At 39.5% G+C, this 24,591-nt stretch overlaps 2 protein-coding genes across 2 annotated transcripts in view; one reads left to right on the top strand and one right to left on the bottom strand.

The window, feature by feature from the left end:
* The window catches only part of LOC124141339 (D(2) dopamine receptor-like), a 39,614-nt gene extending 34,124 nt beyond the window's left edge, over positions 1-5,490 (top strand). Inside the window, exon 2 of the mRNA XM_046509315.2 lies at positions 2,086-5,490. Within this exon, the coding sequence (XP_046365271.2) occupies positions 2,086-4,007 (1,922 nt within the window). The 3' untranslated portion in view covers positions 4,008-5,490. The remainder of the gene's footprint in view (positions 1-2,085) is intronic.
* The window catches only part of LOC124141338 (26S proteasome non-ATPase regulatory subunit 1-like), a 257,574-nt gene that overhangs the window by 184,912 nt on the left and 48,071 nt on the right, over positions 1-24,591 (bottom strand). Inside the window, exon 21 of the mRNA XM_046509314.2 lies at positions 16,431-16,495. Within this exon, the coding sequence (XP_046365270.2) occupies positions 16,431-16,495 (65 nt within the window). The remainder of the gene's footprint in view (positions 1-16,430; positions 16,496-24,591) is intronic.

Below are 24,591 nucleotides of genomic sequence, written 5' to 3'. Positions count from 1 at the left end.
CCCAACAGATACTATCAATTCACAATAAGGTCAGTCATCTTAAAGATGACAACATGGTATTCATGAGGTCATCTAACAAGGTGGTCATCAAATCAGGACACTTTTTGTTCGTCCTAAACTGTCTCCCTCTGCCGATACTGCAGGCAAACCAATGATAGCCATTCATGGTTACTGGTTTTCTCATCATCTGCCAGATAGAGATTGATTGCAGAAATTATATTTGTGCTTCATTGCATTTTCGGAACTTTCATATTCCTGGATGGATTTTCATCTAAGCTTTTTTTTTCAAGGAGAAGTACCACATTGAGAGGTTATAAAATGTTACTGTATTGCAAGACGTTTGAAAAACGGCAGAAAAGATTTGAACTGTCCATGGCATAAAAGTGTTATCATAGCTTCAATACTTTACCGAATACAACTTATCACAGGTCCTCTTCTCCCATGTTAAACATGCCTTGTATATCAGCAGCCTGTTAATGGATCTTGAATCTCTGATTGTTACAAGTTAAGAGTCATTGACATTTCTGGAATTAGTATAAGGACCTCCAAAACTAAGATTTGAAACCTGCCATAATGAATAACAAGAACATCTGAGTTCTAAGTTAGAACATTCAGATATCACCCTGGCTGCTAATCATCTGACGACAACTTGGTCATTTCATCTAGCAATGATCATAAAATACCCAATGCAGGATCCTACTCATACCCCTTGATTATATGGTTCTACTATCAGATTCCAGGGCAGAATAAGGCCCAGTTACCCTATGAACTAAATGAGGGGAGGGTGGTTACAGTCAAGGACATATCTGCCATCAAGTTCAAAATTAAGGAGATCTTTGAGGATTACTCCTGCAGCATTCAAATCAAGGGACCTCTAAATCTTCAGCTTTGTACATTATGGTCATGACAAGGACCCTATGACTTTCATGCTTAAGTAGAAACAGTCATAGTCCCCCATCAGTGTGGACTGATGCTCATGCCATCAACCACTGGTTTGCCTGGCAGTATTGATTGTTTACAGGCCACCATGACATGGCTGGAATATGAAATAAAACAACAACATCATTCTCAACAATGTCTCCCAAAGACGTAGTCTTGTCCGAGTTCATCTCAAGACATACAGTTTGAATTCTTCAATACCCTGGTCTGCCTGTTGACACACATTCCTCCAACCTAATACATCTCCTGATCCACGTATCTCATTAGCTGCTTCCCAGCACTACCATAGCCCAGATTAATGCTACTGCGCTAATTATCCACATCAATAATCTCTGCAGACTGGTAATTAACAACAACTTATTCCAGTTCGTTTAACCCTGTCCCCCTCATGGTCCAGTGATGCCATAGTTTCCTCGAGATCACTTCATCAGCCTTATTGACCACAAATTCCCACTTGATGAAAAATGTCATTGCACCTTGATGATTTAAGGCGAGGAATGTGAAGGTTGACATAAATTAATGTCTAACTGTAGATGACAAGAGGCATTCCATCAAATCTGGGCTTAACTCACAGGTCTACCAAGCAGGCTTTTCAGTCCATTGCACACAAACAAACAAGCTGAGGCAATGATCAAAATAAAGGATAAAATAACTAATTAATTCATAAATAATATTTTAAAAAGACATTGCTAAATTTTATCTGCAAACATTCATGTTAATCAACTATCCAGTAATAGGAAATTACTGATTATGACATATCTATCAAACAGTAAAATATGAAACATGAAATTCTAAAGGTTGAACAAATACAGTGCTAAATAAGATACTGTTAATTATTTGTCTGTAGCTGACGGCATTCGGGGTAGAAAATGTATATATTTAATGTCTCTTCATCACTTAAAAATGTTGGTATCTGGTCTTTGAAATGACCTCATGCACAAAACAAGTAAATGCACAAATGTTTTATTGAGCCAATCCTCCTTCAGTTTCCATTCATGTCATAAGCGATCAGTTTAGAAAATATGTAAAAATATTTTTGCACTAACGTTCCACCAAGTACTGATGAAATCTTATTTTTGTATGAAAGAAAGCAATATAACTGTTTTCACAATGTATCCATATTAATACTGGAATTGTTTGTTACAGGTCTGTTTCCACTGGACCCCGAGCTATGCGTCTTGTGGGTGACGAGTGATGTGCTGATGTGCACCGCTTCCATCTGGCACATGTGCACAATGTCCATGGATCGCTTCTTCACACTGAAATACCCCATGAGATACGGCCGAAATAAGACCAAGACAATGGTGCTAATGAAGATATTTTTTGTGTGGGTTGTATCCATTGCAGTCAGCAGCCCCATCTGCATACATGGATTTATTGACACCTCTGTGGTCTATCATGATGGATTGTGTGTGCCCACGCTGAAAAACTTCGTAATTTATGGCTCAATCTTCGCTTTCTACATTCCCCTTTTAATAATGATTGCAACGTATGTGTTGACAATTCGAATATTGTGGAAAAATCAGCGTCTGATGAAGAGAATAGAAAGGTCAGACATGCGTCCCCGCCTTACCCATTTAAATCAGGATTACAATCTGTCAATCCCACGTCTGCTAACATCCACCCATGATGCATCTGCTTCAAGGCGTGTCAGTTTCCCTGACAGCTTCAAGTTCAATACCTCATACCTTATGCCTCCAAGACGTTCCTTGCCAAAACCAACTCAGTCTTCCAGCCCCACACAAAGTCCTGAAGCTTCGGAGACAGAGGATGATGAACTGGACCCCAAGAGCTCCACACAGCTCCTTGATAAAAGATCCCAGTCCTACAAGTCGCTTTGTCGCCATGGAGAGGACAACCTAATGCTCAGATCTCGTTCTAAGGAATCCATCTACAACCCTTCATTTGAAGCTTCTGATGAAGATTGTACCATCGACAAAACAGAAAGGAAAATTAGATGTGCTCGGAACTTTTTACAAGTTCCATCTTTGCCGTTTAGTCGACACGGTCGAGGACAAACTCTCTACAATGCTGTATCTGACACCAAACTAGACAGTCGTAGCAAACCTAGCACTCAACCAAGGGCACTGTTCCATCGTAGTGCCACGGGACTGGATAATTCCGTGGATTACAAGACCCGGGAATGGGATAAGAGGTTCTTCCAGATCCAACAGGAAATGGATCAGTGTCTCCAGGATGCAGAAAAGGAGAAATTCCGGAGAACCGACAAACCTGAGCTAATATTCTGTGAGGATTTTGTTCGTTATTCCCTGAAGCCCTTGTGTCATTCTGCTCCCAATACCCCGCTGAGGTCAGGGTTCACATCCGACTCAGGAGACTCACTCGATGACAAGGATACTAAATCTACGTCGTCTAGTTCGGACATTATAACTATACACTTGAAATCACCTAAAAAATCCAAAACTTCTAGCCCCAAAAGCCTAACACCAAGAAGCCAAAGTCCACAATCCCCTCAAAGCCCCAATGGTGGGTTGCTCCGTGATATGATCAGCAATCCTCCGACGGATCTACTTTCTCCTGAGGAGGAACACGTTATGAGTGAATCAGCCGATAACAGCGCAGCAGACAGTGACGACCAGCAAGGAATGAGATTAAAACAGCGGAATAAATTCAAGAAAAGTTTCAGAAACACCCTTCGTATAAAAACACGGCCAGTGATAAAACACTTATTATCCAAGAAGACTGCTACAAACGAGAGAAAAGCCTCTAAGGTTCTAGGGATCATATTTATTGTGTTTGTATTTTTGTGGACGCCATTCTTTATCGTGAATATACTGTCAGTAACGTGTGAGCCCTGCATGGAGAGTGTGACAGCCACCATGATGTCTGTGTTTCTGTGGATGGGCTATGCGGCCTCTCTTGCCAACCCAATCATATACACCATGTTCAATACAGCTTTCAGGCGGACATTCATCCGGATACTGACATGTAAGTTGAAGAGGCGCACCTCCAAGTACGCCGAGACTGCATTCATGAGTTACACCACTATGATGAACACAGACAGAAGGAATACAATGACTGTGCTCATCAAAGACGATTCCAGATGACTGAGATAGGAACTTAGGTGTAAGGCTCAATCAAGGCATCTCAACAGATGCTCTACTTCAACTGCTTATCTTCTTTGTCTCTTAAACCATGCTGGGATTCATCTTAGACTGCAAGATAGGTCCTCATTGAGTGCAACTTGAAATTATCACACTTGTATTTTCTTAACTTCAGGGGCATTTTACTTTGCAATAATGCAAAAATGTAAACTAAGCATTAAATCCCAAATAAATCCTCTTACTCTTAATTGATCCAGTTGTCCGTGAAACAAGTCATCTTTGCAAAGCCAGACCATTAGTTGCAACTACTGGGAAGATAAGAGTAACATCCAAATGTATCATTCCAATTTGGGAACATTTACTGACATTTCCCCTCACTACCAAACATCAACTCTGAGACAGTCCAGATTAATCCCTTCAGCTTCAATTAAAAATGCCATAAATAATCAAAATACAAGTACCAAACTTGAAATTCTAGTTAACAAACATGGATTTCTAAATATTCTAACCTCGGTAATCGGTTATCGTGAATGGTATTTTGAATATTTGGAATATTTATGGTATTTCAAAAGATTTGCATTTGTGCCACCAAAAAAAGTAAAAATGTGTTTAGATTCTGAACTGTTTGTGGATGTCTTGAGAAGTATCATCAATTGGTTGTTTATTTAACATTGTAAAGTATCTGTTGAAAGTCCTTTTGATCAAACAAATTGCTGTGAAAACTTTCTACTAATTTGTCATGCTTCATTGTTGATTTTTACATTTATATCCATTGTTTTTTGTTACATATTGCTTGTTGCTATTTATTCAATAACATCTACACGAACGATCACATGATGGCTACATCACAATGAAAAGATATACATCATCCAATAATCCTGTGAAACTTTTTAATTCAAATTTTAGGAAATGTTACCATGGTTATTACAAAAATAGATTATTTTTGGATCATAGGAAATATTTACATCAAATGTGTTATCATTGTACATACTTAGTGATATTTTGTTATTTCTGATGTGTACTCGATATTGTCTGTTGTAATTTAATAATGTGCCAAGCGTAACTCTATCAATTATATCTTGCAATTTGATAATTGGAAAAAATAAATGTATTTTCTTGTCAAAACATATTTGCAATGGTTGTTTAATGTAAGTCAGATGAAGACAGAAGGACACCATCCCTTCCTTAGCTTTTCTATTGCTAAAATACCCATGAAGATGCGGGTAAGAATTGGTCTTCAGAGGCAACTAATGGGATCAGGTGGTCAGGTTCACTGACTTTTGTCCCTCCTACTGACCAATCAGATTCCACCTCTCATATCGCTTGAATTTGCTTCAAACAAAATGCCAGCGATCAGTCAAGGCGATCTGAGTGATAATATATTGTGATAAAACGATTCTTACTTTGTGAAGTGCATCAAATCACTTGAGCACCTCCATTAAAAACATGAAAAGATTTAGAAAATATCTGTTGACTCCAAGTTGGTGGTACATATGCTTTGCAAATCCTGCAATCATACGAAATCTGCACGACAGTTTACGAACCAGATATCAATTTCATTACATGATTTTGATTGGACTATGCATAGACTTGTTTGTCCAGCCAAAATAGAACTCCATCATCCCAGCCTAGTTCGGCAAGGGTGGAAACTGGACTCAATCAACTCCCCTGCCTCAGGAAGATGACTTGGTTGATGCATGTTATCATATCCCAATTGTGTAGATTGATGTTCATGGTATCAATCAGTGGATTGTCTGGTCCAGACCCGATTATTTACAGACTGCTGTCATATAGCTAGAATATTGGTGAAAGCAGTGTTGAAGAACTTACAAACAAAAACATAAATGGGATAAGGGCTCACTTATACCCCCTGACTTCGACTCCAACATATTTCTAAGTTCAAAACATGAAAAAAGATCACATCTTTTTCAGAAAATACACATATCAAAATAAAACTTTGCACTGCACCTTTCCTATTAGTATAAAACGTGTTTCTTAAATTTGAAAACAATCCATTAAGAATTTTTTAGGTTATAGGTCGCTGATTGAAGTAAAAATATTCTTATACAAAATATGAAAAATAGCTGGGTTGTTTTTTTTAGGAAAATCCAAATATTTAACACAAACTTTGCACTGCACCTTTCCTATTAGTATAGAAAGTGTCCACCAAGTTGGGAAAGAATCTATGCAGTAGTTTTCAATGCGGCATAATTTGTCTCATATCGTTTTCAATTACTGCAGAATCCACATAAGCTGAGCCAACAGACCAATATCAGCAGCAATTAGTGAAGTGGTGAGCGTACAGGCGTATTTTGGTGGCGATTTGTGATTTTCAACTGATAAATGATAACTGATGGCTTGATAACTGGTAACCCCATACCAAGGCAATAATCAATCACCCTGTGCCGATGCAATGGTCGATTGTCAATCAATAGTGGAGCAAAAATATTAATTGATATCAAATGCTTCTTCCAAATACACTTCAAACATTCATAAAATCTAACTACAGCAATCATAAACACATTCATCATCATTATGCAACTTATCAAGCATTAAAATGTAAAGAAAACAGGTATTCGACTGCAATTTCTAGTGATATACACAATATTAGTAACTGACTAAATTTGACACCAAATTTATTTCTATCAAACTGATGGTAAGCAATAATCAAGAAGGGAATACATCCAATTACAAATGCAACTATTAGCTTGTTGAGATAATTGTCTCAGATCCTACTGTCTGTCAAAGTCAGCCCCAATCTAAAGCACCAAGTATTTAACACATTTAACAATTGTGTGATCATTTTTTTTCTGTTTTTAAATGCATTCAACTGGGACTTGATATATAACAAGGCCAGCCAGCAACTGGGACTTGATATATAACAAGGTCAGCCAGCAACTGGGACTTGATATATAACAAGGCCAGCCAGCAACTGGGACTTGATATATAACAAGGTCAGCCAGCAACTGGGACTTGATATATAACAAGGCCAGCCAGCAACTGGGACTTGATATATAACAAGGCCAGCCAGCAACTGGGACTTCATATATAACAAGGCCAGCCAGCAACTGGGACTTCATATATAACAAGGCCAGCCAGCAACTGGGACTTGATATATAACAAGGTCAGCCAGCAACTGGGACTTGATATATAACAAGGCCAGCCAGCAACTGGGACTTGATATATAACAAGGCCAGCCAGCAACAGGGACTTGATATATAACAAGGCCAGCCAGCAACTGGGACTTGATATATAACAAGGCCAGCCAGCAACTGGGACTTCATATATAACAAGGCCAGCCAGCAACTGGGACTTCATATATAACAAGGCCAGCCAGCAACTGGGACTTCATATATAACAAGGCCAGTCAGCAACTGGGACTTGATTTATAACAAGGCCAGCCAGCAACTGGGACTTGATATATAACAAGGTCAGCCAGCAACTGGGACTTGATATATAACAAGGCCAGCCAGCAACTGGGACTTGATATATAACAAAGCCAGCCAGCAACTGGGACTTGATATATAACAAGGCCAGTCAGCAACTGGGACTTGATATATAACAAGGCCAGTCAGCAACTGGGACTTGATATATAACAAGGCCAGCCAGCAAATGGGACTAGATATATAACAAGGTAAGCCAGCAAGCAAAGGATTCAAACCTCACATTTCAAAATTCAATTTCATTTTCATTTGAGTCTTCATATCAACTGAAATAGATTATTACACACAAAAAAGGGTTACATTAAGAACATGTATCTCCTGAGTAATCAGAGAATAAAATATTCTTACACATTTCTTTTCAAAGTATGCATTGCATGGTATCAGTGTTTCTCTATAATGGGAGATTGATGCTAGTTTTTCCTAAGGAAGCAATCATGCCAACACCATAAAGATACGTATGTAGTACAAGACTCTCCATAAACACACAGCACGAGGCCTTCAGGGTGATAACATCTTTGAAAACAGGATACTTGCCCACTTGGAGCATGAAATACCACTACAACTGTGACATCTCCCTGCTATGACATGTAGCTTGCAGCTGAACATTAAGATAGCTTTCACTAATCACATACTGGAAGCTCATTCTGTTATCTTCAATAAACTATTCTTTCATGTTCTCAAAATGTGAATTCTGAATTATTGGAAATGTCAACATGATTCCTGTGAATATGTTCCAAAAGTAAATAAATGAAATCGAGAGTCTATTTAGAAACAAAAAAAACAACATTAATAGCAATAGATGATTCTTGATATCTTTGTGTCATGTTGTGTTCTTAATTTCCTAAAGAGCTAGTTTTTCATTCAAACTAAATGGAAGCATAAAGACTCATTGGAAAATGTAAAATGTCATGCAGAATTGTCAATTATTTTTCAAGAATCCTAAAAATGGTTCCCCCACTTGAAACAGGCTCAAATCCAACAGTATTTTCATTCAAGGCCTATAAAAACCATGCAAACAGGTCCATTTGGTTTCATAAGCAATTACACAACCTTTCTACCTGGAACCCTGTTTCTATATGCTGATGCTATGACTTTATGTGGAACAATTTCAAACAGGCGCAACAATAATGCTTCTTGGCTCATTGCCAAATAGGGTGTCATCATCGTTATGACGATCAAAATACACTAACAACATACTGGTAGCCTTGGAAAATAATTGATAACCACATTTGGGTAAACTTCAAGAGAAGCAAAACTAATACACTCTAATACAAACGAGGTCATTTAAAATTCGCTTTCACCAGGCTGTGATGAATCCATCTTCCTCCTGAACTACGTGAGACAATTTCTGATGGAACTGGCAGGAGGTCATCTTGTTCCTTGTGTGAAATATTGTCTCTAGAGGCATGACAGGAAATGAAAAAATGCTATTGATAATGTTGAGCATTAAATCTCCTGCCTATCTGGCCATGCAGGATGAGCCTGTTGTATGCACCTGTTTTTAACGCTGAGCAGTATCGAGCAGACGCAATGAGATTGTGGCAGCCATTTGCAAAAAGAAACACCTGACATTTCTATCTTCAAACGACTTCAAATTCATGAATTTTTAACGATAGAAATGCTTTCATATTACTTTTGGAGCCTAACAACCAACCTCTTATCATAACACTGTTCGGAGTCACAAAGCAGATAACAATAATTATTTGATATTATGAAAAGTAATACAATAAAATACAACTAACTCCTCAGATAAACATCATTACAAAACAACCAAATCAGCTAGCATGATTAGTTACATGTAAAATATGGAACTATAACAAACTGTTCTTGAAGGTATCCAAGCCACAGAGGCTTGACACAATGCTGTCCATTTGCTTACAATGTCACTGAAGAACATAGAACTGCCACTTACAAACCTCGAACACTGGTCTTGAATTATTGCACCCCACCCTGTTTTTGACATCTCAGCCAGGTATCAAACTACCAAAATCCAAATATTGTTTCTGAAAAAATATCTACACCTATATTCAAGGTGAGTGATGTCTTCATCCTGGTCACCAATGCTGCTCCCATACTCAAAGTCAGACTTACCCAAGTCACAGTGCTAAGATAGCTTAGTGCTACACCCATACTCATAGGCCGATTTACCCAAGTCACAGTGCTAAGATAGCTTAGTGCTACACCCATACTCATAGGCCGATTTACCCAAGTCACAGTGCTAAGATAGCTTAGTGCTACACCCATACTCAAAGTCAGATTTACCCAAGTCACAGTGCTAAGATAGCTTAGTGCTACACCCATACTCAAAGTCAGATTTACCCAAGTCACAGTGCTAAGATAGCTTAGTGCTACACCCATACTCAAAGTCAGACTTACCCAAGTCACAGTGCTAAGATAGTTTAGTGCTACTCCCATACTCAAAGTCAGACTTACCCAAGTCACAGTGCTAAGATAGCTTAGTGCTACACCCATACTCAGACTTCAATTCTGTGCTCGAAAATCTCTTTCTCTACAAAGACCGATATGGAAACTGATCCTGCTTGGCTAGTGCAAAATTGTTTCGCAATTTATATCTCCAAAGTTGCCAAAACTTGTAAAATGCCTTAGGTTTGTCGTTAGAAGCTGATTTTCAGAATATGAGATTATTCTTTTGATAATGATAGCAATTATCCCAGTAGTTTCTCCAGATTCCCAATGGTTAATTCTGACTCGATCACCGAATGAAAAGGGTGACGCTATGTTTGTTTATAAACACTGAAAGTAGTCCCTACTTAACCTTTGATATTTGCATCTCTATCCGCTTATAACCCCAATGGATATCGTTTTTATCTGTTGGCTTTATCCTGCCAAGAAACCTATCCATTATATGATAAAGCAATATTATCCACCTAAGTTTTCTAGATCATCAGCTGTAGGGGTGTCTTATTGGAAATACATGAACTCAGGCTCTGAAACAAGCATGTTTATCTACTTACCAAGGTGTGGTGTTTCAAGTACTGGTCAATACCATTCACAAACCCACAAGTATCAACTAAACACCATCTCTCTGTGTGGCCCATATCTATGATAGGCCGGAAGGAGTGAATGGAAGAAAGGTATTTTATCAGCAGTTATGCATATCATGCATCTTTTACACTTTAATATCAGTTAGCTATAATGGATATAAACTAATCTTAACAGTTCCTAAATTCATTCAAGAACTAATGTGTGTTTGGTTATCTTGTATGAAACCTGGACACACATCCGTGGAAGAAAACTAGCCTTGTACTGGACCTGTTATACGTCTTAATCTCTTATCTATCTTCAGTCTTTACAATTTTCCCCTGAGATATATCAAATCATTAATGTCTACTTTATAAAAAAAGGGCAGTTTATTCTAACTGCCGTCCTTAACTCCATGGAGGAAGTCAGTAAAATCAAGTGATGGTTCTTTAGCAAAAAGAGAGAGAGACCCCATCAGACAGCAACAAAGAGCCATTCCTGGGTGAAATGGCCAAGACAGGTAGAGAAAATTTCATCAAGAACACTCAGACCCTTTCATAGAAAGTAGAAGAATTTGGGGCTTTAATGGGGCCATTTTACTAGCAATAATCTGATAAGCACGAAATGGCGGCAACATTCTTCTCCACTTCATCATTCATCATCATCAGAACAGGTACCGTGCATGGTCGACCCAAAAATGTGTAAACAATAATCTGGCTATCCTGCATAGTGAAAGTGATTCTCTTCAACCAAATACCACATTAAAAATCACATTTAATGGTTGAATGTGTGCTGGAATCTGATTCATTGTAAAATGAGATTTAAAATTTGGTTATTGGAGGCTTATCTCTCCCAATGGATACTTTAGTTGTTACAGATTGTTAACTAAGAAATATATGGTACAGCTGACTTGAATAATATCTGCAACATTGCACCATTTGGATATATATATAGTCTGATAATGATCCAACAGAAAAACATCATTTCACATTCTTCTGCAGTTTCTACCTAGGGAGTTAAGCAATGGTATCAATTAATTTGAAAAAACATCCATTATCACCTAAACTGTCCCAAGTACATTTCACTAGCTCAGTATAGTCAATATTGTCTTGACAAGGTCCAAGCAAAGCTCATATCAGGTGAGAGTGCTTACAATATATATGTCTTTCTGATGAATGTTTATAGATGGACGGACAACAGCCCCAGCAAACCCACACCCACATCCACACCCACCCACCCGCACCCACATCCACATACCCGCACCAACACACCCACACACACTCACCCAACCACACCCACATCCACACCTACACCCAGACCCCCCCACCCCCCCACACACCCCCACACCTGCCCACGCCCACACCCACACCCACCCACGCCCACCCGCACCCGCCCACACCCACCCACGCCCACCCACACCGACCCACCCGTGCCCACACCCACCCGCACCCGCACCTGCACACACCCACCCGCACCCCCACCCACCCACACCCACACACAATGTGACCTTTTAACGCTTCCATATGTCCCACGTCTACTGGACAGGTCATTACACAAGGGTGGACAACAGCCTCCCCACCCCCAGGTAAATGTCATATCTGCCAGGGCAGCAAACTCTAAAATCAATTCAGAATACTAAGAGTATATATTTGGAGCTTCTGGTCTGGATAACGTGCATGGTCGGGATGAACATGATTCTCCAATCTATAAGAGCAGGTCCATTAAGTTAGAATGTGAAAGGAAAAGCAGGGAATATGACCACAAAAACATAAAAATAACAAATAACAGGTTGTATTCAGCATGTTGATCTAATTATTTTTTTAAAATGCTAGCTGCAGGCTCCTTATTAGTTTGAACAAATGTCAGTTTCATTTCCAGCACCAAAGCAAAAAAACAACAACTTTCTTTCAGATGTTTTATGAATTTAAGATGGCAAACATAGACATTATTTCTGTTGAGAAGCATAATGTCACAATAACCCTCAACACCAAACACGTTTCTAAGATATTGTTTATTTATTAGTTTTCAAAAATCTCTTCATTCCACAAATAAGGTAGTCTGTGAGACAGTGAGTGAGTGAGTGAGTGAGTGAGTGAGCATGTATGGTAATACACCACTTTTAGCCATATTCCAACAATGTCACGTCAGGGGGTACCCCAAAATACCCATTTTTTTACTTTCAAAATTTTAGAGGTATAAATATATTCATATGGCATATCATTTTGGTATTTGAATCTATGATACATACCTTTTACCAAGATAGTGAATAGAGTTATGATTGTACTTGTCATAACCATAAGTTGAATGGATTCAGTGCATGTGAATTAACTACAAATGTATTATCATCAATGATGATATGCCTTATGCACACCCCCGCAAGATATTTAAACAAAAATAAATTTTCCTGGTTTTCCAACAACCAGGACAAATTTGCTCATTCCCCCGTCCCTTCCCAGTTTTCACTTACTGTCAGTGTGTGAATGGAGTTGAACACTTCTCAGGCAAAGGACTAAAACTAATCTAATCACTAACACGGAGCTTGACAAGAAAATGTCTGTCTTTTGGCTCAACTGGAAAAGGCAACAACTTCTCTAACCTGACCTTCTTAAATATTGATTTCTGTTCAGAAAAATCACATTTTTGAGGTGAGCAAGTCATTTGCAATCTCAGCCTATTACTGCTGCTGGCAAAGGAGTGTGACTTAAAGCCTTGTACTTCCACTAATGAACCTGTAACGGAGGGGGGCAACCTCGCAGAGCTAGGCCCACCAAGCTGACATCTACTGTAAGAACAGCATTACTTATTACATTGAAAACTAGATACTAATTCTTCCAATTAACTTTCCAACCATAACTCTTAAATCCCGTCCTAACAATCAATCTCGGATGGGGGTGGAATAAAAAAGATTGACATCTCAAAAGAAATTATAAAAAAAACTGATTCTGATTCATCATAATCTGGCCCTTGGGGTTGAACTGGAAATATCTCGTGACACATTTATGTGTGGGATTATTTCAAGAGTGGGTTGTGAGATACGGAATTGGGAAACAAGTGTCTGAATACTTGAATATCCTAACTAGCAATGAATTCAAGGCCACAGATATGTGTGTGATAAGGCAGGGTACGCTTTCCTTCTTCTTTACCAGCAGGTACAACCAAGTAAATTAATCAGGCTGTACCACAAAAATACTGGCTAATGTTGACCCCCTATTACCCGACCCTACCCGGGTATCTGCCCCCCTATTACCCTACCCTACCCGGGTACCCGACCCCCTATTACCCGACCCTATTCGGGTATCTGACCCCCTATTACCCGACCCTACCCGGGTATCTGACCCCCTATTACCCGACCCTACCCTATTACCCGACCCTATCCGGGTATCCGACCCCCTATTACCCGACCCTACCTGGGTATCTGCCCCCCTATTACCCTACCCTACCCTACCCGGATATCCGACCCCCTATTACCCTACCCTACCCGGGTATCTGACCCCCTATTACCCTACCCTACCCTGGTATCTGACCCCCTATTACCCTACCCTACCCTACCCGGGTATCCGACCCCCTATTACCTTACCCTACCCTACCCGGGTATCCGACCCCCTATTACCCGAGCCTACCCTATTACCCTACCCTACCCTACCCGACCCTACCCTATTACCCAACCCTATCCAGGTACCCAACCCCCTATAACCCGACCCTACCCGGGTATCCGACCCCCTATTACCCGACCCTACCCAGGTATCAGACCTCCTATTACCCCACCCTACCCGGGTACCCACTGAGGGTCTCAAGAGTTGGGAACAAGATGTCTGATTGGGAATTGTTTCACCGCAGCCCAGGCAGTAAGTATTGAGATACATGTATCAAACGATCAGATCATGCGTACACTGAAGTTGACTGAAGCGTTATCTTTACTCAAACATATGCAAGTCAAAAGGAATGTGTGCATCGTCAGAAAGAAATGCAAACATGCGACATGTATTGTAACCACTGAGCTATAGTGAGTTTTTGTCATTAAACAATATATCACATGACTAACCACATGACTAACCACAGGTCCGGGTAGTCCTGTGGGTACCCACGTCCTACTCATGACCCACCCGACCTGAGTACCCCAGTTACCCAGCCCTAGTACTGTGTTTTCAGTTATTTTGAATATTAAACAAATTAAAAGAGAAAATAAAGCTGAGAATGTGCTTCAGTATTCTACTTTGGGGAAATCTGTATACATGGCTTCTGACATCTTGCCATCCAGTAGACAACTCGAAACGAAAGTTCTAAAATGATTATAACCCCATGAGTGGCCGTTCTAGTGGTGATTGAGAATTAATTAGTTTTGCCACAAACTTCTGCATGTTCTCTGCATTCAGAGCCCATGTTTATTTCACTGTTTTCATGAATGTTTATTTCCTGGAGTCTAAAAGATTTGCAGCCAGTTCTAAAAGGATTCAGCTTTTCACTTTTATCAATTTTTTATTAAATTTGACAGTACATCAAGCTTTCTCCTTATTGAAGCCAATCCCAACCGTCTGTCCAGCTATTTCTAAAAATAACGTTTTTCACTTTCTTCTTGATATCATTTCTGATAGATCTACTTAGTATGGGGACACTGTCTTTTGTTACATTTAAAGCATTTCTGTAAGCAGTTTCACTGATAGGCAATCAACAATCCTATCGCTGTCACTGACACTTTATCAATAGTCCGAGAGGGATGTATGGACTATTCATCAGCAACTTAACTATCTGGAGTAATGCTCACATTACTGGATGTCTGGAAGAATGTTTGCATAGACGGTCCCTTTTAATCTGAATTTTTATTCATAAATTTAAATTCTTTCCGTGACCTCTGACCTTGCACGAAACATCACAATACTGTGTGTACAAACAAATTACCATAGCCTTTACCAGTGACTTGTGACACGAAACATCTCAAGATAGGGAACACATCATGTGGTTTACATAACTGATTTATGGGCATGAAAAAACAGACTTCTTTACATTTCACCTCCGGGAATTGATTTGAACACACGGTAGAAGTAGACATTATTATGGTTAACGTATACAAATAAAACGGCTGCCATTCACTTGTGGTGGAAAATGGTACCTGCGGTGAGGGCAACCTGACAATAAAAGTTACCTGCACTTTAGGGTTGGGACGAGTCCAAATTTACCACCCCACTATTACCCGACCCTACCTGAGTACCCTCTGTGGGACTCAAGAGATAGGGACAAATGTCCAATTGGGAATAGTTTGACCATACCCCTGGCAAAATGTATCCAAATAAAACAATCTGGTCCTGCAAACAACACTGAAGTTGACTGAAGTATTGTCTCTATTCAAACATATAAAGTCAGAAGGAATGCGTGCATAGTCAGAAAGAAATGTGAATATAAGTCGCTTATAGTGCAACCGCGGAAGTTCTAGATAATTTTTGCTATTAAACATTATATCACGTGAATAACCACGGGTCTGGGTAGTACTGTGGGTACCCGGGTCCCACTCAGGAACCACCCAACCCATGTACCCGAGTTACACGTCCCAGCCCTACTGTACTTGAAATATTTGACCTGCATTGGTGCAGCTTGGATATAGCGAAATCAATGCCTGCAAGATAAGATCCCCCTGAAGTCTCTATGGAAGTCATGTTGACCATGCAACACTGTAGGGAGGTTGACCAGTATTTCAGTTACATTACAGCATGTGAGCGTAATGTGGGGCAAGCAGGAGATCCACAAGCCAGGGTTTAGGCCTGACAAGCCAAGGGCCATAATTGGAGTGAATCTTTAAATCTGCACCTTTGCCCACCGGGCAACCCTTGACCCCCATGTCCATAAGATGATGGAATAATCCATAGCCTATCAAAGGTAATTATGGAGCTGACAGGTTATCCGAAAACACAAGCATCTTCATTTCTGGCCCGATCGATGATGTTTCTTTGCCTGGACCAGGTGAGCTCCAGCACTGTATCACATGATGTCATCAATTACTAACACCTACCTGAACAGCAGGAATCCAAGGGCCGTCACAGCAACTCTCCTGACGTCATCGTTGACATCACTCACCTGGTCAACACACGAAGAGAACCATCATTAATCAACATGATTTATTAACCAGCATTCATGTCAAAAAGGTGATAGAAAACATTCTAGAATGTTTTCACGACAGATTGTATTGGCTACGTTAGAACATATGATATCTGATACACTGGAAGAGAGGAAAGAGCATGGACAGGCACATGGAATGACAGATCGAAACAGTGAACGGATGGACAAATAGATGGACGGATGGTTATAAAAAGATTGACAAGTGGTTCAAGTTAAAACATATGATTACTGTGTGTCATTTTGGATAAAAGGTAGATGGATAAACAAACAGAAATATTGAATAGACAGATGGAGAGACAAGACGAATGAAGTTGGTTGGTTGGTTTGTTGTTTTACGCCACACTCAGCAATATTCCAGCTATATGACGGCGGTCTTTAAAAAAATCGAGTCTGGAGCAGACAATCCAGTGATTGATATCAAGAGCATCGATCGCAATTGGGATACAATGACATGCTTATACCAAGTCAGCCAGCCTGACCACCCGATCCCATTTGTCACCTATTATGGTCGAGTGAAGTTTTGGCAACAGAAAGACAAATGGAAGGACAGAATAACGTAGGGATAACTACCAGTCAACTAAAGTGATGCTGCTGAAGGAAACAACAGTTTACAGGTCACTGAATGTTGTTGTGGTAAAGGGAGCAGTGACGTACAGGTCAAGTGCATGTGGTTTGGGTGAAGGCAGCAATGACTTCCCATTCAACTATATTTCATTCATTTGACAGGAGCAATGGTTGCTTGAACCACATGCCTTGTAATCAGATTCTTGTCTCTGACTCCAGATTCAAAACCTTACACACAGATCTTGTAGAGCATGAAAGAATTTAGTTGTTTACTAAATTTAAAGAATCTCACAGAGGCTTAACTGGATCGTAACAAAATGATTGTATCAATGAATGGGCATAGATGAAGTGTTGCAAGCCGTACAAGGTTGATGAAGGACGAGGTACAGAAAGAGTCCTTTAAGACACGTAGGATCTGCTTAATTGTTGTGAATGTTTTCGGTACAGTCATTCATCCCTTGCACTAATTCATGATACCGCTGTTCCACTTAAACAGCGGAAAATCAATTGCCATGAATTTCATTATTTCCCCCACAAATGCACATGTTCTTGTCATCGAAAATAGCACATTCCAATTTCTACAAATCTGCCTTTTCACTCATATTAGCCATAAGTTTTGCACAAATTGACATTTGTAGGAGGGCGGCCAAAAAGGACCCCTATGCTACCCCTCCCCTAACAGATCTATGATTACACAAAACACTGTTACTCTCAGAGTCTTACTTGAAACTTCCTGCCTTGCCACCTTCACTCAAGTTTGTCCGATTTTTTACTCAACATGCTCAAAGGTACAAGAGAAGAATGGTTTAATGGTTTAATTTCCACACCATTACTAAACCCTAATATTTTCTTCAAAGCACAGATAGATGTGTCAAGATTTTGAAAAACTGTCATAAACCTTAGATTGGCTAAACCATTTTTATTGATGGATATGTGAAACTATTGATGAACTGAGAGACAAATGTACAAGCTGCTGGATGGAGAGACAGATGTACAAGCCGCTGGATGGAGAGACAGATGTACAAGCCGCTGGAGGTAGAGACAGATGTACAAGCCGCTGGATGGAGAGACAGATGTACAAGCTGCTGGATGGAGAGACAGATGTACAAGCCGCTGGATGGAGAGACAGATGTACAAGCCGTTGGATGGAGAGACAGATGTACAAGCTGCTGGATGGAGAGACAGATGTACAAGCTGCTGGATGGAGAGACAGATGTACAAGCTGCTGGATGGAGAGACAGATGTGCAAGCCGCTGGATGGAGAGACAGATGTACAAGCTGCTGGATGGAGAGACAGATGTACAAGCTGCAGGATGGAGAGACAGATGTACAAGCTGCAGGATGGAGAGACAGATGTACAAGCCGCTGGATGGAGAGACAGATGTACAAGCCGTTGGATGGAGAGACAGATGTACAAGCCGCTGGATGGAGAGACAGATGTACAAGCGGCTGGATGGAGAGACAGATGTACAAGCCGCTGGATGGAGAGACAGATGTACAAGCTGCTGGATGGAGAGACAGATGTACAAGCCGTCAGATGGAACCAGGGACAGATGTGTATGCAGATGGATGAATGGAGAGACAGATGTACAAGCCGCCAGATGGAACCAGGGACAGATGTGTATACAGATGGATGAATGGAGAGACAGATGTACAAGCTGCTGGATGGAGAGACAGATGTACAAGCCGCCAGATGGAACCAGGGACAGATGTGTATACAGATGGATGAATGGAGAGACAGATGAACAAGCTGCCAGATGGAACCAGGGACAGATGTGTATACAGATGGATGAATGGAGAGACAGATGTACAAGCCGCCAGATGGAACCAGGGACAGATGTGTATACAGATGGATGAATGGAGAGACAGATGTACAAGCCGCCAGATGGAACCAGGGACAGATGTGTATACAGATGGATGAATGGAGAGACAGATGTACAAGCCGCTGGATGGAGCCAGGGACAGATGTGTATACAGATGGGTGAATGGAGAGACAGATGTACAAGCTGCTGGATGGAACCAGGGACAGATGTACAAGCCGCTGGATGGAACCAGGGACAGATGTACAAGCTGCTGGATGGAACCAGGGACAGATGTGTATACAGTTGGATGAATGGAGAGACAGATGTACAAGCTGCTGGATGGAGAGACAGATGTACAAGCCGCCAGATGGAACCAGGGACAGATGTGCATGCAGATGGATGAATGGAGTGACAGATGTACAAGCCGCCAGATGGAACCAGGGACAGATGTGCATGCAGATGGATGAATGGAGTGACAGATGTACAAGCCGCCAGATGGAACCAGGGACAGATGTGTATGCAGATGGATGAATGGAGAGACAGATGTACAAGCCGCCAGATGGAACCAGGGACAGATGTGTATGCAGATGGATGAATGGAGAGACAGATGTACAAGCCGCCAGATGGAACCAGGGACAGATGTGTATACAGATGGGTGAATGGAGAGACAGATGTACAAGCCGCCAGATGGAACCAGGGACAGATGTGTATACAGATGGGTGAATGGAGAGACAGATGTACAAGCCGCCAGATGGAACCAGGGACAGATGTGTATACAGATGGGTGAATGGAACACAAATGAGGACATACCATTAGGTTCATAAGACACCTGGCCATTGCACAAGCATAGCTGGTCTGTCTAGTTCCAATACATAAACTGCACGACCACTAATGCAGTCAGCCCATCGAAGATACAAACACATTAGTGATGCCATAAAATGGGACTTTGAGTGATGTTCAATACATTGTGCCAGTGAAACAAAATTGAAGTTGGTTGTCTGAAACCCTTCTAAACAGCTTCATGAAGCTTCATTTAGCCATTAGTAACCACCGTTTCAGTACACCACCTAACTTTGTTAACAGTGGTCTTCTAGTTCATCCAATCTTCATCAGTGACAAGGAACATGGCTGCTTGGTTTTAATGTCTGACTTCTAGCTCAGGCAACAGAAGTATGTACTGCCACAAGCACGTAACAGATATGTGGTTTCAGGTAAAAAAAATTATTTGTTTTAATCTATGTAAATATTTATTAGTTTTCTTGATGCCAAGTTGCAGCCACAAGGTTCATATTAAGGAGGGTCCTGGGAAACTGAGTCCTGCTGTTATTGTATTTGAATCTAAGTTTCCAACAGTCATTCATGACATAACGGGTACGACAAGGAACACTTGAATTTAAAAATACCAAAGACTGCAGAAGTGAAAAAGGGGGAGTAAAATGAGAAACTCATTATTGGGTGAATTTCCAGACACAGACATTTGGTCCCTCTTTACGTTTCAAGTTACAAATCATTGTTTAACAAGTCTCGGTTGCCAGTACCTTACTTCATTGGAATGAACAAGAACGTTTTTCAGAACAAGACACAGCTAATCTGCAGTGTCAAATTCATTGTTCTTTAATTCATGGTAGATTTCATCTTAACATTACCACCTTTGTTGATGAGAGAAAGAATCAGCTTACATTTCAATTGTTCGCATTAATCACCGTTAATAAACATGGTATATCAATTCATCTAGATCATTACAACCCTCAAATAGTATCTACTTCATGAGCCGAGCTGGACACAAGTTCCTCGCAACATCTCACTGTCCTTAATGTAGCAATGTCTCAACCTGATCTGATTAATGACAGCTACAAGTCGGCTGATCTCCGCAGGGTACTTCACAGAAACACAACTTATACATAGCTCCATCTCATATTTTAATTAAGCCGACACACAATATAGAGAGTAATGTTATCACTGAAAGTAGGAAGATTGTACATGATAGCGTGATTTGAAACACCGAGCCAAGCTCTACACAGCAAGATAATTTCTCAATATCTCACACTGAGATGGTACCAGGCAGTCGTTTTAACAATTTAATTATGACTCAGTAAAACATATTCTCATACAAATAAAAATGAAGGTTGGTTAAGACTGACGTGTGTTTGTTTGTGTGTTTTTTCCCCATCCCAAAAAACATTATCAGCTGATCACCGTGAGCACGTAACACAGGAAATACCAGTCAACAAATCCAAACTGAAGTACGCAGCTTACCTCCATTATTATACCATCTGGTTATAAACAAGTGTTCGTTGTACATCTGGACTTATATTTGAGATATATTTTATAAGTTTTATTAAAAATTTCATTCAATATTGTTTACAATACTTTTTGGCGAAATCATGTGTGAAGTGATCAGTATTTACAGCAACCATGGTCAGATTACCGCTACTGACGCCATAAACTCAAACTTAAGTTGCCAGAGAATGGATAGATATATCATAAATGCCATACTTTGACTGGTTTAAAGTCATATATGTCGCAAGTTGACTATTAATGCCATACTTTGACTCGTTTAAAGTCATATATGTCGCAAGTTGGCAATTAAATGTCATCATAACATTTTCGCAATCGAAATACATGTAGTGCAGGAAGTCTCTACAGTGACTGGTTAAAGTGACACAATATTCAAATACATTATCTCTGCTAAAACAATAATTTCAGATACAATTTCCTCCGACCATTGCATTCTTTGAAGTTGTAGCACTTGGTACTTTTTAAATGAATCCCCGGTAGATTGGGAGAAAACCTATGTACAGCTGATTGCTATTTTCGGCATAGTTTACGAGAAAATACACATAGTAATCTTAATCTCTGCATATAAAACAATGCCCTGGAGAGCAGGAAAAATGGTAAATGAACGTGTCTAGTGATGTTCCATATCAAATTTCATATTTTTACTAATCAAGTTTGTTATAGCTTTTCATTCACCTAAATTTGCTGGAGGGATACGATGTGGAATTTGTTACAGCACACAACACTAGATAAAAAAAAAGTTACACTATGAATCATAAACAAGCACTATTCTAATAATTTTGCAAACCCTGAAAGGTACATTGTAGATCATGTTCGGATGGCAGGTCATGTTCTGTTGTGTTGGTCATCTACCCCCTACAACTCCACCTCCGCTAAGACTCAACAACAGGAGACATTGTCAGTACCCAGAGGGCATCAGTGTCCTGACAATGTTGACATTTTAATGTTTCTCAACCTGAAGTTGAACTATTCAGGCTCTGAAATACATGTATTATTTTCTGGTGATTGAACTTTAAAGTTTTTTGCTGTTTTGAAATTATAAGTGTTTTGAAGGAAAGTTAGAGAAAGTTCCACTTTGAAGCTGAACAACTTCAGTAGTCTTGTTATTATAAAAGAACACGCGATTGCGTATTGTATGCGAATTAATAAGTCTTGTGCACATTTATCAATCGGAAGGGGTGCGAATTGGGATTGTTCACTAGCCAGTATATTAGCAAATATCGCCGTGGGCGCTTATTAGAGCGGGCGCTAATCATGTCGATTACGGTAACAAGCATGAGACAGTGGGGACCAATTTGGACAGGGAATCCCCAAGGTGAATATTTTCAAAAGAGCAGACAAACTCCTCTCAATGCTGAAGACAACACATTCAACACTGGGACAAGAATGCACACACTAACAATACATAATCACAGCTTCAGCTTCTCACATCTGGTGTTGCCAGCATGACCATCGGGCAGCTTGGGTCAGATCTTGAACACTTAAGATTGGTGCAGCTATCAAGACAGAAATAGCTGAGGATCTCAAAACTGAACCCAGGAAAAGAAAGGCTCCAATCATGAATGTTGTTTTTTCAGCTCTCTGTGAAAATGACAGATGTCAACCCTAAAGAGAAATTAGATTGTCTCTCCTTGTTACGTTAATGGTGAAATCTCCAAACACAGAACACAGCACTGCAATGAGATGGAAGGAACTTGTCTGCATCAATGCATTCTCCATAGTGTAAATGAAGAGCTTCGTTCCAAACCCTACTTTAATAACAGTGATTAAATCAAACAAGTGTTAGTTCAAATACTGATCTACTCATAAAGACATTAATTATTGACATTAATAACTGGGCGAAGCAAGGCTTCAATAAAGCATGGACAAAATTTAATTTTGATAAAAATTAAGATCTTGATAATTATAGGACAGATATGTTAAAGTATACACGACCGTGATTTGAAACAAAGTTTGCAACCCACCACCTACCAGCAAAGAGGATGCGATGGAGATCACATCAACTACATTATACGAACAAATAGGTTATGTAGAAGCCTTTTTTATCAGTAACAAATCCTTTTAAACTTTGAGAACATACTTGAAAGGTTGTACTTGCCAATGTATAATATTAAACTGGCTATTTGTGTGATACATATGGCTTCAACGACCTGCCTAAACACCATAAACAAATCGCGGTAAGGAGAGTTGTGTTATTATTTACGATGGTCTTCAGTGCAGATTGATAAAGAATGAAGTTGTATTTAACAGTTTGAATGATTAAACTGGGTACTGTTTTAATATTGAAATTCTCAAAAAAATACATGATGGCGGACGTCAAGAGTCCGCTTTCGTGCAATTGTTTTATCACTGAATATGCATACATACGTTGAAACACGTTCGTGTAAACCTTTTTATAGGACAAACATGTATTAAAAATAACGTAATTTCGATTATTATATTTTTATCGAAATCGAGCCACTTCCGTTTTCATAATTCCAAATATGGGCAATGTTCACATAACGATAAAAAAAAATGATGAAAAGCAATTTATTGCGCATATTTTATTGTCGATCGGCTAACATCCAATGAAAATAAAACATTTTTATTGGATGGTTGCAAAATTTAACACGATAAAACCTAAATTTACACATATTTTGGCAAATACATGGCTTTGGATAAACTTACAAATGTCAATTTATCCAAGGAACAGTTAATTAAATTCCTATGCAATAAATGTTTGTTATTTATTTAATAATGAAACTGAATAAAATGTATTTACATATTTTTCTCATGATTTGAATTTCTGATCCAATAAGTGTTTGCTATTTATTTAATAATGGAACTGAATTATATCTGTTTACAGAAGTGAATCAGAATATGAGAATTGTAGAAACAAAACTTTTGTTGATCATTTCAAAGTATTCAGAACAAAAATGAGTTTTTAAAATAAATTATAAGCCCCAATACTTAGTGTATGGTCGTCAAAGGCTCAACATAAATACATCTTATTTTTAAAAATTGTAAAGTTACTAAAAGTGACTATTTAGAAATTAATGATAATAATTTATAAAACATGTGACATTCAGTTAATTTGACTTAATTTATTTCATTACAGATGATAGAACTTCAGTAACTGACTGGTATTTTCTCTAGAGAGGTAGACGACAAACAGTACCAAACGACTCCCTGTTAATAAAAACTTATCCTCCAGTTCTTTTACCTTAAGAGAGTAAACAACACATGGGATGACGTTGCTGAGTTCACATCAAAAATAATATATGTACAACCACCAAGAATACAGGCACTGATCATGAAGACACACAACGAAGTTCAGTAATAATATACGTACAACCACCAGGAATACAGGCACTGATCATGAAGACACACAACAAAGTTCAGTAATAATAT

This window comes from Haliotis rufescens, unplaced genomic scaffold (genome assembly GCF_023055435.1).
Source record: "Haliotis rufescens isolate VD_foot unplaced genomic scaffold, xgHalRufe1.0.p SCAF_25, whole genome shotgun sequence".
In the NCBI taxonomy this organism is placed as follows: domain Eukaryota; kingdom Metazoa; phylum Mollusca; class Gastropoda; order Lepetellida; family Haliotidae; genus Haliotis; species Haliotis rufescens.
The sequence above is the reverse complement of the archived record's forward strand: the minus strand, read 5'-3'. Positions and strand labels throughout refer to the sequence as shown.